Source organism: Gossypium hirsutum, chromosome A11, assembly GCF_007990345.1.
Source record: "Gossypium hirsutum isolate 1008001.06 chromosome A11, Gossypium_hirsutum_v2.1, whole genome shotgun sequence".
In the NCBI taxonomy this organism is placed as follows: domain Eukaryota; kingdom Viridiplantae; phylum Streptophyta; class Magnoliopsida; order Malvales; family Malvaceae; genus Gossypium; species Gossypium hirsutum.
In genome coordinates this window covers 122,867,935-122,886,895 of record NC_053434.1, presented here as the reverse complement: position 1 = coordinate 122,886,895, position 18,961 = coordinate 122,867,935, and the positions used below count along the sequence as shown (strand labels likewise).

Below are 18,961 nucleotides of genomic sequence, written 5' to 3'. Positions count from 1 at the left end.
TACAATAATTGAATTTTGAAAATTTGTATAAAATTTTTTAAAGTAAATATATTAATTTATTTAAAATGTTTTCAAATTTAACTAATCATAGTTAGACATGTATCATATATTAGTAGAAATTGTTAACACTGATCTTAATTGCCTTTATTTATTCACTTTTGAAGAGTACGTTATCTCCATTAATCTATTTTCTTTAGAGAAGGACTAATTTGTTCAATTGCAAAAAGTGCAGGGACTTTAAGGGGCATTTACACCAAAAGAAAAGTTTGCATAGCCTAATTTGTTCACTAATAGGATGGTGCTTGTGTAGATGCCCTCGTCCTAGTATCCATCTTATGAGTAGATGCGCAGTGCATACTCCAATTGCAACTTCATCTAATTATTTCATCAACACTCAACGAGAAACCTTAAAAAAATAAAAATAAAAAATTATTTTTCCAAATGCACGAAGCAATTAACCTAAAGAAACACAACCAGTCTATATCCCTAAAAGTAAAATTATGTTGATTATCCAACTTATAAAGGAGCCACTCCTGCGTATCTCTAGAAGAGAACTAGTCTTGCATGTCTTTTGGAATGATATGTGACCAAACTCCTTTAGCTGCTGAACAATCTCTAATGACATGAAGGACATCCTCCGTGATATGTCCGCATACCAAGCAATGCTCATCCTTTGCAATTCAACGCCTCACCCGCTCCACTCGTGTGAGTAAACGTTGCTTAAGAACAAACCAAATAAACATTCGAATCCTTTGTGGACCCGAATATTTCCAGGCCAATTTTCAACATTCCTCTTTCTGATTCCACGAACCCTCCCTAAGCATCGTATAGGCATTCTTAATAGAGAACGACCTGAATCGAGACCTAGCCCAATCAATTTTATCTTGACCAGCAGAAGGAGGTGGATGAAAAATACTCACGATGTGCTTAATAATATTATCCGGTGACAATCCATATTAAGATTAACGTGGGCACCAGAGGACTAAATTTCGAGATCCAGTTATCCTTCCAAGAACGAACACTGTTTCCATCGCCCACAGACCAAAAAACATTATCTAGTAGCAAGGTCCAAACTTTTGAAAGGGAACATTTTCTGTTAGATATGGCTTTTAAATTTTAATTATTTGTACGGATCGAGACTGACAAATTTTGCCAGAGTGGATGTAATTGTGCACAGCACCGCAAATGTCATCATCCCGACTTTGTCTCATTGAGCAATTTATGTCGAACATTAAACATGGTGGCACCATTTCCCACCAATCATATTATTTTCATGCAATAATAAAACAGATTTCGACACAGTTCTGGTTGGAAGTCATATTTGTCAATCTCTTTTCTTTTCCCTCCCTAATATCAAAAGTACTCGAAAATTATTTATAATTCCACTTACCATAAAGGAATATATTTTTATAATTCCAGCGCCATCCAAAATTGAAAGTTGTGCACAACTTGTTATTTCTTTATTCATTGTCACTTATAATTCCATAGCCATCCGAATTTGAAAATTCTGCACAACTCTTTCTTTCTTTCTTTATACATTGCATCATCAAGACACATATCTAACTATACGATGGGACCATTTCCCACCAATCAACATTATTTTCATTTAATTATATACTACTTGCTGGGTGGATGGTAACATCTATAACTATACTTATAGTCTTTGCATTTATGGATCCACATCCGTGTTTCATCTTCTTCCAATCATTTTCATTTTCTCCTCTTGCAGTAATCAAACACTTTCTGCCTTGATTTCAGTTTGAACCAACAATGGCCGAAGCAATTGCTTTTGACATCGCCGCAGAGCTCATTATTAAGTTGAGCTTTCGTTCTCTGTTGCAGTAATCAAATAGATGTAATTAAAATATCGAGAGAAGTAATCAAAATTCCCAACAATAAATAATTTTATGTATATTAAAGTAATTAAAATGCAGTCCTAATCAAATAGATGTAAGCAGTATTGATGATGATATAAGTAAAGATTTTCCATTCAACTCCACAATAGCCTAATGACAACACATCCCTATGACCACATGTTCTTTGCAAAATTAAAGCCAAAAAATAAGTGATTATGTAACTCCTCAATAGCTCTCTGTGCCACATTTGTAGTCACCCTTGATATTAAGTCCAAAAGAAATTAACTTTTTCTTTTATAGGCAACTTCTCCCTGGGATATGCCAAATCAACCTCTCTCAATTTATTTTATATATATTGCATACACAAATAATTATATTAATCTAATTTAATATATATGTATTAATTTTTTTAAATGTATACGATTGAATTAAAATCAAAGTTTATGTATATATATGAACCAGAATTCAAGTTTCATGTGTATAATTGCACCAAATCAAAATTCATGTATCAAATTGTACATTAAACCAAAGTTTATGTATAAATTTGATATTTATCCTTAATAATAAAAAAATCAAAAACTTCGACCCTTTCCTAATAAATATATGTATATTTTAAGGAAAAACTAAATGCAATTATTATTAATAGCAATAATGTCTTGACTTATATATATTTGGAAAATTTTCAAATATGTATGGTGTCCCAATAAGTATAAATGAATGAGTATAATTAATCAAAAGTTATATCTTTGGATTATTGATCAAGAATTATAACTATTCAAGCAAACTTAAATAGTTATGTTTATTTAAGATATTAATCGAATAATTATATATCTTTTGAAAATATGATTATTCAGAAAAAAGCATCTATTGAAAGTTATGTCTCTCGAATTCCTATAAATAGGAGTAGAATTTCATTTGGAAAATATACCCAAAAAAAATTCTCAAAGATTCTTTCTACTATTCTTCCATATTTTACCATTCTTAGATTGTTCTATAAAATAATACTGCTCAAATTTTTTTTTATAGAAATTGATTTTCTTCTTACACTCTTTTTAGTTCTTAGTGGACTATTTTCGTTAATGTAAAATGCTCATAGCCACTAGGGTTCATGTATCTTCAAGGTTCATTTACTTGAAACTCATTTGCACATAGAGTAGGAGGTGAATAGAACCTTAAAGATAATTGAGCCTTGTCCTATTGCTTCTTTTCTCTGTTCAAATTGTTGTTCATGTGTTCAAGATTTTCGTCATCTAAGTTCCACACTAATAGTATGGAGAGATGGTTAAAGCTTTTATTAGACACTTATTTGACACGAATTCAAACCATATTACCTTATTTTTATTCTTAATATTGTATAAAAAATTAATAACAAATATAATTAAACTCATTGTTAGGATTTCGACCCGATTAAGCAACGAACAAGAAAATAGCGGAATAAATTGAGAAATTAAACACACAAATTTAACGTTGAAAAATCCCTCCAAAGAGGATAAAAACCACTGTCAAAGATAATTTTACTATAATGGCAAAAGGACGAAGAGTACAAAAAGATGGAGATAAAAACTAAACCTCGAAAATCCGAAAACAAAGAACCCACAAAACGTAAACACAAAATTCTCTAAATGTGTTATGAGTTCTAATCTCTAATGGGTATATTTTGTAAAGTTGTAAAAGAGCCTATTTATAGGCTAAATTCATAGTCAAATAATAATAAAATAATCTAAACTAATCAATGTTTGATTGAAATAAGTAAATAGAGTTTAACTGAAAAATTATTTTTCAAATTTTACTGAAAATAGGAATCATATTTAACACTCATCAATATAAAAAACATTATTAATAAGAGTATAGTATAATAGTAATGGATAGTAACAATTGTCATTATATATAATTATAGATATGATAATAATTCTTACCAAGTTACCAAAAAAGAAAAATTGAAGCTAAATTTCATGGGTGGGAGAGGCCTAAATGAGATTGTAATGTTAATAAGTTAACTGAATTAGACTAAAAATAAATTAAAATTCAAATCGATAATTATTGAGTTGAGTTTGAATTATTGATCTAACTAAATTTAAATTTAATAATATATAATATATATTTTATCATATTAAATTAAATTACGAACTTAAGTCCAACTCAAATAGAAATAAAATATTCAATTTAACCTCAACCGAGTATTCAAACTCAGCTGGATTACACTAAGCAAGTGGGAAAAGTTACAAACACTCGAATGCATGTGCCTCAATCTAAACACCTTGGATTCCATGGGATTTCTCTCTTTCTTCTCTTTTCTTTCATAGCTTTTTCATTATAATTTCAATTATTTGTAGGGACCGAGACTGACAAATTTTGCCCAAGTTGATGTAATTGTGCAGAGCACCAAAGTGTCATCATCGCAACTTTGTCTCCATCCCACTAATCAACATTATTTTCATTTAATTATACTACTTGCTGGGTGTGGATGGGAATATCTATAAAAATTCTTAGTCTCCGCCAGTTTGGATCCACACCTGTGTCTCCTCTTGTTCCAATCGTTTTCATTTTAGTCCACCTCTTGCAATAACCAAACACTTTTGCTTGATTTCAGTTTGAACCGGCAATGGCCGAAGCAATTGCATTCGACCTCGCTGTAGAGCTTATTACTAAATTGAGCTCCTTTACTCTCTCTCAAATTGGACTGTGTTGGAATGTCAAAGATGACCTTGACGACCTCAAAAGCACCGTCTCCACAATCAAATCTGTGCTTCTTGACGCAGAACAGCGATCTGTGACCAGCCATCTCGTCAAAGATTGGCTTGAAAAGCTGAAAGATGTACTTTATGATGCCGACGACCTGCTCGATGATTTCTCTACCGAAGCTTTGCGGAAAGATCTATTGGGTGGGAACAAGTTGACGAAAGAGGTACGCCTTTTCTTCTCAAGCTCAAACCAGTTTGCTTACGGTCTCAAAATGGGTCGTCAAATTAAGGCCATTAAGGCGAGGCTAACTTCGATTGGAAGTGAGGCCGAGATGTTCAAGTTGGTAGAGCGTGACCGCCCCATGGAAACCTCTTTCATGACTAAAAGGAGGCATCAAACGCACTCTTTTAAAGATAACATAATAGGGAGGGACGATGATAAAGCAGCTCTTTTAAAACTCATGTTAGAGTTTGAAAGTGAAGAGAATGTTTCCATCATTCCAATTGTGGGGTTAGGAGGGTTAGGAAAGACTGCTTTGGCGCAATTTGTCTATAATGATGAAATGGTCAAAAATCATTTTGAGTTGATGATGTTTGTGTGCGTTTCAGATGTTTTTGATGTCAAAATAATTGTAGAAAATATGATCAAATCTGCAACTGGTGAAGCACCAAATCAAAAACTCGAAATGGATCAATTGCAAACCCAACTTCGAGGAAAAATTGGTGGGAAAAAATATTTGCTTGTTTTGGATGACATTTGGAATGAGGAGTGGGAAGAATGGGTTAGTTTAAAAGAGTTATTAGTAGGTGGGGCTAAAGGAAGTAGGATAATAGTAACTACTCGCTCTTTGAGAGTAGCAAAGATTACTAGTAAATGTCAACCTTATGTTCTGAAAGGCTTGTCCGATGACGATGCTTGGTCTTTGTTCAAAGAAATAGCATTTGAGCAAAGATATGCAGACTCAACAAATGCAGCATTTGTAGAAATAGGGAAACAGATTTTGGGAGGGTGTGGTGGGGTTCCTTTGGTCATAAGGACGATAGCAAGTACATTATCTTTCAAAGAAACTGAAAAGGAGTGGCGTTCTTTCAAAGATAATGAATTTACTAGAATATGTCAAAACGAAGGTAAAATTCTAGATACACTTAAGTTGAGCTACGATCATCTCCCATCCCATTTGAAGCATTGCTTTGCTTACTGCCGACTGTATCCAAAAGATCATGAAATTCGTGTACGAACTCTTGTTCAGTTTTGGATTGCACAAGGCTTCGTAAAGCAATTGAATTCAAGTCAATCTCTTGAGGAGATCGGGTTGGGGTATTTTACAGATTTAGTTGAAAGAAGTTTCTTTCAAGAAGTAGGAGAAAGATATTCGTGGGAAGGTCTAACATGTAAAATGCATGATTTAATGCATGATCTAGCTGAATCAGTATCAGGGACGGAGAGTAGTATTGTAGATTCAAATGAAATTGCAATCCAGGTTGGTGAAAAATGTCGCCACATATCAATTGATCCTTCATTAATTCCTTTGTTTAAAGGAAAGAAGTTGCGAACTATGTTACAATTTCCAAATAAGAGAAATCACAATATGAACGAAGAAATTTGGAATTTTATGATTTCAAATTATAGATGCTTGCGTGTATTGGAATTGAATGGTTTAGATTTTAAGATGATTCCACGCTCCATTTGTAAGTTGAAACATTTGAGGTACCTTGATCTTTCTGGGAATTTGAATATTAAGAGCCTCCCAAAGAGCATTTGCAAGATACAAAATTTGCAAGCTTTGAAACTTAACTTATGTTGGCAGCTTGAAGAATTGCCGAAGAAGATTGAAAAATTGGTGAATCTTACCCATCTGTCGTGTAGTGATTGTGTTAGTTTAACTCATATGCCACGTGGAATAGGGAAGCTGACTTCCCTTGAGACGTTAAGCATGTTTGTAGTGGATAAAGATGGCTCACATGACGGTGCAGATCTAAGTGAATTGAGTGGGCTTAACAACTTAAGGGGAGAGCTAAAAATAACAAATTTGGAATTCGTAAAAAATGCAAAAGAGAAGTTTAAAGCGGCTAATTTGAAAGAGAAGCAACATTTGAGATTGTTGGTTTTAGTATGGAATTATGATGATGATGATAATGATGATGGTAATGATGATGATGACGACGACAAGTCACTTGAAGACCTCCGGCCCCATCCCAATCTCAAGGAGCTCTTTATTGGAGGATGGGGGGGTGATGCCAAGTTTCCAAGTTGGCTTTCTTTGCTCACAAATCTTACCGTGATTAGAATATGGGGTCCTAGTAATTTCAAACAAATCCCGTCCTTTGCTCAATTGCTTTGTCTTCAAAAGCTGTCAATTGTTGATTTAACTGAGCTGGAGTACATGGACGATAATAGCCCAAAAGGAAGTCAGGGAGAACCGGAGTCATTCTTCCCATCGCTTAAGTCTCTTTGCCTCGAGAATTGCCCAAATATGAAGAGTTGGTGGAGGAAAAGGTCCATTGATGATGATAACGAGGATGACACAACAGTTATAGGAACATCAATGATGGTATTTCCTTGTCTTTCCTCTTTAGAAATTGTAAATTGCCCTTTGACTTCAATGCCATTGTATCCTTCACTCGATGATGATCTAAGGTTGGTGAAGAGCAGTTCAAGGCCGTTAAAGCAGACCATGAAGATGAACATCACTAGTACGACCCCATCAACTTCAACATCTTCTCTTCCTCTCTCCAAATTGAAATCTTTCCATGTACACAAAATTGAGGGATTGGGCACTCACATGCTAGATGAGTACTTGAAACATTTCACCGGCCTCAAAAATTGACAATAGGAGATTGCAAGGAGGTTGATTTAGAGGGAATGCAATGGGAAGCCCTTAAGAATCTCTCTCATTTGGAGATTATTAATATTCCACAGCTGGTGTCTCTCCCCCTTGGGCTTCAACATCTTGTTCAATTGAAAAGATTAGAAATTTGGAATTGCAGCGGATTGAGGTCACTCTTTCCTGTGTTCCAACATCTCACTTTCCTTGAAGTGCTTGTAGTAACGAACTGCAAGGAGCTGGAGCTATCAGCAGCTGGCTTCCAGATATTCCAAGATCATACAAGACTACGCTCCCTATCACTGGAAAATATTCCAAAGTGTGGACATCTTCCGGAGTGGATTCAACATCTAACAAATCTGCAAATTCTTTCTCTTGTTGATTGGCCCAATCTAATGTCGCTTCCGGATGAGATGCGCTGCCTAACCAATTTGCAACAGTTAAATATACATGAGGTTCCTCAGTTGGAAGAAAGGTGTCAGAAGGACATTGGTGCCGATTGGTATAAGATTGCTCACATTCCTTCAGGTAAGTCTTTTCATTAATTTCCTTATTGAAATACTACTCATTTTTCACAATATTTTTTCTAATTTTGCGCAGTAACCCATTGGTCTAGTGCTGGATATTTGTGAAAGGCATTTGACAACTTTAAGAAATTAGATGCACAAAAAGATGTGGTAATTACGTAATTGGTTTACATTTTTAAATCATAAAAATCTCACAATTTCAAATGATCTAATATAACCCCCTAACTAAGCTTCTTCTTTTTCAGCATGTGTTCAATGGAAGAGCCAAAAAGCAGGACATGCATTCTTCATCAGCTGACCTGTCCATGGCATTGTACTCCCATGAAATCCTCCTCTCTATGCACATGTGTTCTTTCTTTTCTTGGTTGAAGAGTCCCACTGTTGATCTAATCCTAATTTTTGCTAGATTTTTGCTCTCTTCTTCGGGAGAGCATAGCATATATTACAAGAAGCAGAGGCTATACTTTCAACTACGATTTTTTCATCTGCCAAAATATTCCAACTCAAGAAAAATGGTAATATATGTCATCAGTATTTCAAGAGTTGCAATTTATATGTCAAGAAAAATGGTAATATATGGTTCCTATGCTGTTGACAGATTCTTGGAGTCGTGTTGGAGAGAGTTTAAACACGCAATGTGGTTGTCAAGTAAGTAAATTGAATAGGGGGTAGGGGTTAAGGGTTGATGAAAATGGCGGGGGAAGATGGGGATATTTCACAATATTCTTTGATGCAGGGCACCCCTTTTAAGTATTTGAATTTTGAAGGTTAAATCATGGAAGGATCTTGCTTCAGAATATTTGGTGGTGAGGATGAGGTTGATGCTGTATGTTAATGGGAATTTGTTACTATTACAGATTACGATGCCCTATGTTTGGCCCTTTGTTGAACTTGAACTGAAAAAGCATAGAAAATGGCCATTCATGCACATAAATAAAGTTCTGTTTAGCAACAGTAAGTGTTTCTATATTTGGACACTGCTCAGTCTAAATGACATCAATTTTAACATATTCCATGTTCACATTTATAATTTCCAGGTTCATTGTTGCTTTTGGAACGGTCTCGTTGTTGAAGCATGATAATTGTCGGAGATATTGCATTTGGAAATTTATTATGCCACTTTATACGGAGCTTATGAAGAGTTTCACCAATCCTAGAGGTTATATATAGATGATTTATTTTATGGATGATGTGTGAATTTAAAGAAGCACATATCTTCATAATAGGAACTATTATTGAGTGACATTGTTATATACCATCCGAGTGTTTATTTTCACTTGCATAGTTGAAATGAATTGGAAGAGAAATTACTTAACTATACAAAGGTGAGGTTGTATCAAGTGTTTGAGGGGTAAAGTTAAATCACTCCTTTGTACTATGAAGTTTATACTATATTTATATCTGGGCAAGGCCTCGCAGATGTAAGAAGAGTTCTGAAGTATATAAACATCTTGATTATACTTTTTATGTTATTTTGTTACATGATACCGGCAAAAAAAACAACACCACATTTTTTAATGTTCCAACACGTATGTACAGGAGGATTTCAATAGAACAGTGGCAGAGATGGATCAGCTCGTGAAGAATGCAGGTCTTATTTTGCATCTTCCATTTAACTAATGCTGACAAGAATAAGCATTAATTATGCGGTTCTAATACATCAGTTTATTACATCAGAAAATTTACTAAATTTGTTTAGATTCATGAATTTTCCAAATTCGTTTCACTAAAAATTTTCAAGGTAACCCATATTGATAATCCTGAGGCAGTTAAGATTATTTAGGAGAAATTTATAGGTGGATCCAATTCTGTTTAAGTTAGAAGGATTCGTTAGTTGCTGACGCAGCTTGATCATTGAAATATTTTCGTATACTTCTAGAATGAATAATCGGGAGGCTGATATTTGGCGAAACTCGTACATGAAGGTAGACATAGTTTGCGAGTTTTTGTAACATCTCTATTAAAGGGATCGGTTACTGCACAAATTAGCAAAAGAAAATGATAAATGAAGTAACAAAGTAACTTCAATTTACAAAATATGGTATTCATGGGACCAAAAACCTTATGCCAATCGGCACCAATGTCCTTCCGACATCAATATATAAGATAGAAATACGTGAAAGTATTTGGGAGTTCCTATATTATAGGGACTGTATCAAATTAGTCCCTCAATAATTAAATGGTTAATTTAGTCTCTATACTGTTAAAAAGGATCAAATAAGGCCAATTTATAACAGAATTAATATTTATTGTATGAAAATTGTATTAAAAATTGTTAACTCTTTTACAATTTGATCCTATTTAATTCTTTTTAATAATATAGGAACTAAATTGATTCATTTAATAACAAAGAGACTAATTTGATACAATCTATGACACGGGACTTATCAGATGCCTTAACCCATAATGTGTGAAATGTTTTAAAAAATCTGCAATTAAGCCCATGTAAGTTGTTGCACCATATCAATTAAAAAAATTGATGTTTGTGAACCTTAATTTTGTATTTTCTTTTAACTTTAAGAAAAAAAGGATTTTTGAGCCTATTTTTTGAATATATAAATCATGCACTAACTACTGGACCAAGTGGTAGAATGCTACATTTATTTACTCATTATTATGAAATTATTAATTTTTTACTTTGTTTTTAAAGAAAAAGGAAAATATAATATCTAGGTGAAATAAATCATACATTAGATTGCCACGTAAGCAGTTAATTATTTTTTAATTTAAAATTTCAATAATATATAAAAATATTTTAAAAAGTATTTAAATTATAAAATTATATAAAAACATATTTACAATACCTTTTAATTTTTAAAAATTTATTAATTGCTAACGTGACATACATATAGTAATCCACATGTATATACCATATGTATGTCACGTCAGTAAAGTTAATAAACGTTAACTTTTCCAACCATTTTAGGGTGACTTGACAAAAAATATAAATTTAAAGGTTAAAAGAGATAATAAAAAATTTTGTAAAGTTAGAAAGTTAAAAGGTCATTATTCTTTTTTTTTAAATAATAAATTTTCTATTGATGGTACTTTATACCTAAGTGCATATACATTTGCCCCATGATTGTTATTTTTATAAATTCGCCATAAAAATTTAATTTAGTGTATAAATTTTTTTGTCATATTTGAGGTTGGCTATTATAGTGATGAGATTAAAACTAATTGTGGAATATATATTTGAACTCAAATGTAGACGTTGTGGTAGGACGTGTATAAAAAATAACTAAAGACATTAAGTTCAAATTCATCTATATGTAAAATAAATAATTAAGGATATATTTAAAAATAAAACATCTTAAATAATAATTGAAAATATCAATGTTATGTTTATATTAAAAAAATAATTAAAATTATATTTTATATTAAATTATAAAATATACATAAAAATTGTATGTTTTAATTTTTTTATTAAATTAGTAGTTAAAATGACTTAAAATTTTTATTTCATTATTATTTTCTTTCAAACTTTTATTTTTGAATTTTTTATCCCTGCAGTATTTTAATTATGTTCCAAAATTTGAATAATATTTATTACATAAAATAAAAATATATAAAATCATGTTTTAGTATATAAAAAATAATTGGGTTGTTTCTTCAAAATTATTAATATATATATATCTCGAAGTGAAAAAAAATGGAAACTACATAAGAGCTTATGTGTGCTATCTTTTTCTTTATCATACTTGAAATAGAGTCGAAGTCAGGAAATCTTTTTAGGAGTTAAAATTAAATTGTAATTTTTGCAATAGTAAAAGTATAATTTCACCATTTTATTAACTTATATCTTTATAATTTTTAAAAAATTAAATCTAACTTTTATCATTTTTAGGAGGCTAAAGTACAATTTTACATTTATTAATTTAAAATTTTAAAATTTTTAAAGGGCCTAGATGAAAAAAAATCTATTTTTGAAAAGGTCGGGGCCCTGTCAACCCCTAATTACGCCCTTGACTTGAAAGTACTTATAAAGGTCTATCATGGCACAAGGCAAAATTCCAAGCATCTAATTGTTATTTCTCCCTTTGTTTTCCTTATAACAAGAGTATAGTAAAATAGTAATAGAGACGGTAACAATTATCATAATATATAATTATAGACATGATAATCGTTACCAAAAATACCAAAAGTTAAATTTTGTAGGTGAGAGAGGTGTAAATGAGATATTAGTGCTTACAAATTAAGTGAATTCGACTTAAAAGAAAAATTCAAATTCCATTCGGTAATTATTGAGTCAAGTTTAAGCTATTAATTTAGTCGAATTCAAACTTAATAATACTTTATTCTAATGACTCACTAATCTTATTGAATTTTTTTATTTTTAATATATATTTTATATAATTTTATCTTATTAAATTACATTACAAGCTTAACTAATTTAAATATTCATTTATATCTTGAACTGAAATCAAACTCGACCCTAAAAATAGATATTTAATTTTAACTCAAAAAATTCCGACTCAGCTCAAAGAAGCTTTAGAAAGACTTGAATGCATGTGCCTGAACCTAAACGCCTTGAATTCCATGGGATTTGTCTCTGTTCTTCTCTATTCTTTCATAGCTTTTTCATTAATTCGGACAAATTTTGCCCAAGTTGATGTAATTGTGCAGAGCGCCCCAAATGTCATCGTCCCAACATGGTGGACCATTCCCCTTCGGCGGCTGGTAGGGCCTGCCAGAAAAATTTTCTATCTAGATTATTTGAAATTTTTAAAATTTTAAATTAATAAAATTAAAATTATATTTTAATTTTTTAAATAATAAAAATTAAATTTAATCTTTTAAATTCATTATTTAATTTCGGTCAATCAACATTATTGTGATTTAATTATACTACTAAGTGGGTGGATGGTAACATTTATAAAATACTGTCTCTGCGTGTATGGATCCACATCTGTGTCTCGTCTTGTTGGAATCATTCTCATTTTAGTCCTCCTCTTGCAATAATCAAACACCTTTTTGCTTGATTTCAGTTTGTGACAATTTCTTTTAAAGTAGAATTTAAAAAAGATAATAATTGTTACCAAGTTACCAAAAAAGAAAAATTGAAGCTAAATTTCATGGGTGGGAGAGGCCTAAATGAGATTGTAATGTCAATAAATTAACTGAATTAGACTAAAAATAAATTAAAATTCAAATCGATAATTATTGAGTTGAGTTTAAATTATTAATCTAACTAAATTTAAGTTTAGTAATATAATATATATTTTATCATATTAAATTAAATTACGAACTTAAGTCCAACTCAAATAGAAATAAAATATTCAATTTAACCTCAACCGAGTATTCAAACTCAGCTGGATTACACTAAGCAAGTGGGAAAAGTTACAAACACTCGAATGCATGTGCCTCAATCTAAACACCTTGGATTCCATGGGATTTCTCTCTTTCTTCTCTTTTCTTTCATAGCTTTTTCATTATAATTTCAATTATTTGTAGGGATCAAGACTGACAAATTTTGCCCAAGTTGATGTAATTGTGCAGAGCACCGAAGTGTCATCATCGCAACTTTGTCTCCATCCCACCAATCAACATTATTTTCATTTAATTATACTACTTGCTGGGTGTGGATGGGAATATCTATAAAAATTCTTAGTCTCCGCCAGTTTGGATCCACACCCGTGTCTCCTCTTGTTCCAATCGTTTTCATTTTAGTCCACCTCTTGCAATAACCAAACACTCTTTTGCTTGATTTCAGTTTGAACCGGCAATGGCCGAAGCAATTGCATTCGACCTCGCTGTAGAGCTTATTACTAAATTGAGCTCCTTTACTCTCTCTCAAATTGGACTGTGTTGGAATGTCAAAGATGACCTCGACGACCTCAAAAGCACCGTCTCCACAATCAAAGCTGTGCTTCTTGACGCAGAACAGCGATCTGTGACCAGCCATCTCGTCAAAGATTGGCTTGAAAAGCTGAAAGATGTACTTTATGATGCCGATGACCTGCTCGATGATTTCTCTACCGAAGCTTTGCGGAAAGATCTATTGGGTGGGAACAAGTTGACGAAAGAGGTACGCCTTTTCTTCTCAAGCTCAAACCAGTTTGCTTACGGTCTCAAAATGGGTCGTCAAATTAAGGCCATTAAGGCGAGGCTAACTTCGATTGGAAGTGAGGCCAAGATTTTCAATTTGGTAGAGCGTGACCGCCCCATGGAAACCTCTTTCATGACTAAAAGGAGGCATCAAACGCACTCTTTTAAAGATAACATAATAGGGAGGGACGATGATAAAGCAGCTCTTTTAAAACTCATGTTAGAGTTTGAAAGTGAAGAGAATGTTTCCATCATTCCAATTGTGGGGTTAGGAGGGTTAGGAAAGACTGCTTTGGCGCAATTTGTCTATAATGATGAAATGGTCAAAAATCATTTTGAGTTGATGATGTTTGTGTGCGTTTCAGATGTTTTTGATGTCAAAATAATTGTAGAAAATATGATCAAATCTGCAACTGGTGAAGCACCAAATCAAAAACTCGAAATGGATCAATTGCAAACCCAACTTCGAGGAAAAATTGGTGGGAAAAAATATTTGCTTGTTTTGGATGACATTTGGAATGAGGAGTGGGAAGAATGGGTTAGTTTAAAAGAGTTATTAGTAGGTGGGGCTAAAGGAAGTAGGATAATAGTAACTACTCGCTCTTTGAGAGTAGCAAAGATTACAAGTAAATGTCAACCTTATGTTCTGAAAGGCTTATCTGATGACGATGCTTGGTCTTTGTTCAAAGAAATAGCATTTGAGCAAAGATATGCAGACTCAACAAATGCAGCCTTTGTAGAAATAGGGAAACAGATTTTGGAAGGGTGTGGTGGGGTTCCTTTGGTCATAAGGACGATAGCAAGTACATTATCTTTCAAAGAAACTGAAAAGGAGTGGCGTTCTTTCAAAGATAATGAATTTACTAGAATATGTCAAAACGAAGGTAAAATTCTAGATACACTTAAGTTGAGCTACGATCATCTCCCATCCCATTTGAAGCATTGCTTTGCTTACTGCCGACTGTATCCAAAAGATCATGAAATTCGTGTACAAACTCTTGTTCAGTTTTGGATTGCACAAGGCTTCGTAAAGCAATTGAATTCAAGTCAATCTCTTGAGGAGATCGGGTTGGGGTATTTTATAGATTTAGTTGAAAGAAGTTTCTTTCAAGAAGTAGGAGAAAGATATTCGTGGGAAGGTCTAACATGTAAAATGCATGATTTCATTCATGATCTAGCTGAATCAGTAGCGGGGACGGAGATTAATATTGTAGATTCAAATGAAATTGTAAGTAAGGTTGGTGAAAAATGTCGCCACATATCAATTAATCTTTCATTAATACCTTTGTTTAAGGGAAAAAAGTTGCGAACCTTGTTACAGTTTTCAAATAAGATAGATCAAAATTTGAGCAATGAAACTTGGGATTTGATAATTGCAAATTGCAGATGCTTGCGTGTATTGGAAATGAATGATTTAGATTTTGAGATGATTCCACGCTCCATTCATAAGTTGAAACATTTGAGGTACCTTGATCTTTCTAGGAATTTCAATATTAAGAGCCTCCCAAAGAGTATTTGCAGGATACACAATTTGCAAGCTTTGAAACTTGACTTATGTTTTCAGCTTGAAGAATTGCCGAAGAAGATTGAAAAATTGGTGAATCTTACCCATCTGTCGTGTAGTGATTGTGTTAGTTTAACTCATATGCCACGTGGAATAGGGAAGCTGACTTCCCTTGAGACGTTAAGCATGTTTGCAGTGGATAAAGATGGCTCACATGACGGTGCAGATCTAAGTGAATTGAGTGGGCTTAACAACTTAAGGGGACAGCTAGAAATAACAAATTTGGGATTCGTAAAAAATGCAAAAGAGAAGTTTAAAGCGGCTAATTTGAAAGAGAAGCAACATTTGAGATTGTTGGTTTTAGTATGGAATGATGATGATGATGATGATAATGATGATGGTAATGATGATGATGATGACGACAAGTCACTTGAAGACCTCCGGCCCCATCCCAATCTCAAGGAGCTCTTTATTGGAGGTTGGAGGGGTGATGCCAAGTTTCCAAGTTGGCTTTCTTTGCTCACAAATCTTACCGTGATTAGAATATGGGGTCCTAGTAATTTCAAACAAATCCCGTCCTTTGCGCAATTGCTTTGTCTTCAAAAGCTGTCAATTGTTGATTTAACTGAGCTGGAGTACATGGACGATAATAGCCCAAAAGGAAGTCAGGGAGAACCGGAGTCATTCTTCCCATCGCTTAAGTCTCTTTGCCTCGAGAATTGCCCAAATATGAAGAGTTGGTGGAGGAAAAGGTCCATTGATGATGATAACGAGGATGACACAACAGTTATAGGAACATCAATGATGGTATTTCCTTGTCTTTCCTCTTTAGAAATTGTAAATTGCCCTTTGACTTCAATGCCATTGTATCCTTCACTCGATGATGATCTAAGGTTGGTGAAGAGCAGTTCAAGGCCGTTAAAGCAGACCATGAAGATGAACATCACTAGTACGACCCCATCAACTTCAACATCTTCTCTTCCTCTCTCCAAATTGAAATCTTTCCATGTGCACAAAATTGAGGGATTGGGCACTCACATGCTAGATGAGTACTTGAAACATTTCACCGGCCTCAAAAAATTGACAATAGGAGATTGCAAGGAGGTTGATTTAGAGGGAATGCAATGGGAAGCCCTTAAGAATCTCTCTCATTTGGAGATTATTAATATTCCACAGCTGGTGTCTCTCCCCCTTGGGCTTCAACATCTTGTTCAATTGAAAAGATTAGAAATTTGGAATTGCAGCGGATTGAGGTCACTCTTTCCTGTGTTCCAACATCTCACTTTCCTTGAAGTGCTTGTAGTAACGAACTGCAAGGAGCTGGAGCTATCAGCAGCTGGCTTCCAGATATTCCAAGATCATACAAGACTACGCTCCCTATCACTGGAAAATATTCCAAAGTGTGGACATCTTCCGGAGTGGATTCAACATCTAACAAATCTGCAAATTCTTTCTCTTGTTGATTGGCCCAATCTAACGTCGCTTCCGGATGAGATGCGCTGCCTAACCAATTTGCAACAGTTAAATATACATGAGGTTCCTCAGTTGGAAGAAAGGTGTCAGAAGGACATTGGTGCCGATTGGTATAAGATTGCTCACATTCCTTCAGGTTAGTCTTTTCATTAATTTCCTTATTGAAATACCACTCATTTTTCATAATATTTTTTTCTAATTTTGTGCAGTAACCCATTGGTCTAGTGCTGGATATTTGTGAAAGGCATTTGACAACTTTAAGAAATTAGATGCAGAAAAAGAGGTGGTAATTACTTAATTGGTTTACATTTTTAAATCATAAAAATCTCACAATTTCAAATGATCTAATATAACTCCCTAACTAAGCTTCTTCTTTTTCAGCATGAGTTCAATGGAAGAGCCAAAAAACAGGACATGCATTCTTCTTCAGCTGACCTGTCCATGGTATTGTACTCCCATGAAATCCTCCTCTCTATGCACGTGTTCTTTCTTTTCTTCGTTGAAGAGTCCCTCTGATTATCTAATCCTAATTTCTGCTAGATGTTGGCTCTCTTCTTCGGCAGAGCATAGCATATATTACAAGCAGCAGAGCCCATACTTTCAACTACGATTTTTTCATCTGCCAAAATATTCCAACTGAAGAAAAATGGTAATATATGGTTCCCATGCTATTGACAGATTCTTGGAGTTGTGCTGGAGAGAGCTTAAACACGCAATGTTGTTGTCAAGTAGATTGAATAGGGGGTAGGGGTTAAGGGTTGATGAAAATGGAGGGGGAAGTGGGGGATATTTCACAATATTCTTTGATGCAGGGCACCCCTTTTAGCTGTTTGAATTTTGAAGGTTAAATCATGGAAGGATCTTGCTTCAGAATATTTGGTGGTGAGGATGAGGTTGATGCTCTATGTTTGGGAATGGGAATTTGTTACTATTACAAATGAGGATGCCCTATGTTTGGCCCTTTGTTGAACTTGAACTGGAAAAGCATGGAAAATGGCCATTCATGCACATAAATGAAGTTCTGTTTAGCAACAGTAAGTGTTTCTACATTTGGGCACTGCTCAATCTAAATGACATCAATTTTAACATGTTCCATGTTGGTATTTATAATTTCCAGGTTCATTGTTGCTTTTGGAACAGTCTCGTTGTTGAAGCATGATAATTATCGGAGATATTGCATTTGGAAATTTATTGTTCCACTTTACACGGAGCTTATGAAGAGTTTGACCAATCCTGGAGCTTATATATAGATGATTTATTTCATGGATGATGTGTGAATTTAAAGAAGCACACATGTTCATAATAGGAACTATTATTGAGTGCCATTGTTATACACTATCTGGATGTTGATTTTCACTTGCATAGCTAAAATGAGTTGGAAGAAAAGTTAATTATATAAAGGTGAGGTTGCATCAAGTGTTTGAGGGGTAAAGCTTAAATCACTTCTTTGTACTATAAAGTTTATAGTGTATTCATCTCTGAGCAAAGCCTTGCAGATGTAGGACGAGTTCTGAACTGCATAAATATATTGATTATACTCTATATTTTACTTGTTGCATGATACGTACCAAATCAGGAAGAAAAACACATTTATGTCCTTTTAATGTTCCAAACAGTATTCCAATGTGTATAGAGGAAGATTTCAATAGAGTGGCGTGGATAGATGAGCTCATGAAGAATGCATCTCTCATTTTGCATCTTCCATTTAACTAACGCCGACGAAACTAAGCATTAATTATTCGGTTCTAATACAACAGATTATTACATCAGAAAAATTACCAAATTCGTTTAGATTCATGCATTTGCCAAATTCGTTTCACTAAAAATCTCCGATGGTTACTGCACAAATTAGCAATAGAAAATGATAAATGAAGTAACAAAGTAACTTCAATTTACAAAAGATGGTATTCATGGGACGAAAAAGCTTGTTCTACATTGGCAAAAAAAGCGGTAGTAGGAGAGTAAGGGTGAGTTTAGATGGGCGGTGCGTTTATCTGCTGTTAGTGTAAAAATAGCGGTGGTCGTGAGATTAGATACGGTAGTAATA

The 18,961-nt window shown here is 33.6% G+C and overlaps 2 protein-coding genes across 7 annotated transcripts; both read left to right on the top strand.

Annotated features, from left to right (window-relative positions):
* The first annotated feature begins 4,149 nt into the window (after positions 1–4,149).
* On the top strand, positions 4,150–9,356 carry LOC107935765 (putative disease resistance protein RGA3). Of its 5 annotated transcripts, none has more exons than XM_041080287.1 (7): positions 4,150–7,890; positions 7,963–8,039; positions 8,135–8,202; positions 8,296–8,404; positions 8,488–8,537; positions 8,747–8,843; positions 8,927–9,356. In XM_041080287.1, exon 1 carries the CDS (start codon positions 4,459–4,461, stop codon positions 7,363–7,365), a length of 2,907 nt encoding a protein of 968 aa, XP_040936221.1. In that variant the 5' UTR covers positions 4,150–4,458; the 3' UTR covers positions 7,366–7,890; positions 7,963–8,039; positions 8,135–8,202; positions 8,296–8,404; positions 8,488–8,537; positions 8,747–8,843; positions 8,927–9,356. The 5 variants fall into 5 exon arrangements, with proteins under 5 accessions (XP_040936221.1, XP_016723866.2, XP_040936220.1 ...); XM_016868377.2 differs by having other exon boundaries at positions 8,657–8,843; XM_041080286.1 differs by having other exon boundaries at positions 8,626–8,843.
* A 3,906-nt stretch (positions 9,357–13,262) lies between these two features.
* On the top strand, positions 13,263–18,456 carry LOC107935764 (putative disease resistance protein RGA1). 2 transcript variants are annotated; one of them, XM_016868372.2, is made up of 5 exons: positions 13,263–17,050; positions 17,124–17,197; positions 17,296–17,358; positions 17,455–17,948; positions 18,032–18,456. In XM_016868372.2, the coding sequence occupies exons 1-2, from the start codon at positions 13,615–13,617 to the stop codon at positions 17,153–17,155; spliced, it is 3,468 nt and encodes a 1,155-aa protein (XP_016723861.2). In that variant the 5' UTR covers positions 13,263–13,614; the 3' UTR covers positions 17,156–17,197; positions 17,296–17,358; positions 17,455–17,948; positions 18,032–18,456. The 2 variants fall into 2 exon arrangements, with proteins under 2 accessions (XP_016723861.2, XP_016723862.2); XM_016868373.2 differs by having other exon boundaries at positions 17,124–17,200.
* Positions 18,457–18,961: the final 505 nt, after the last annotated feature.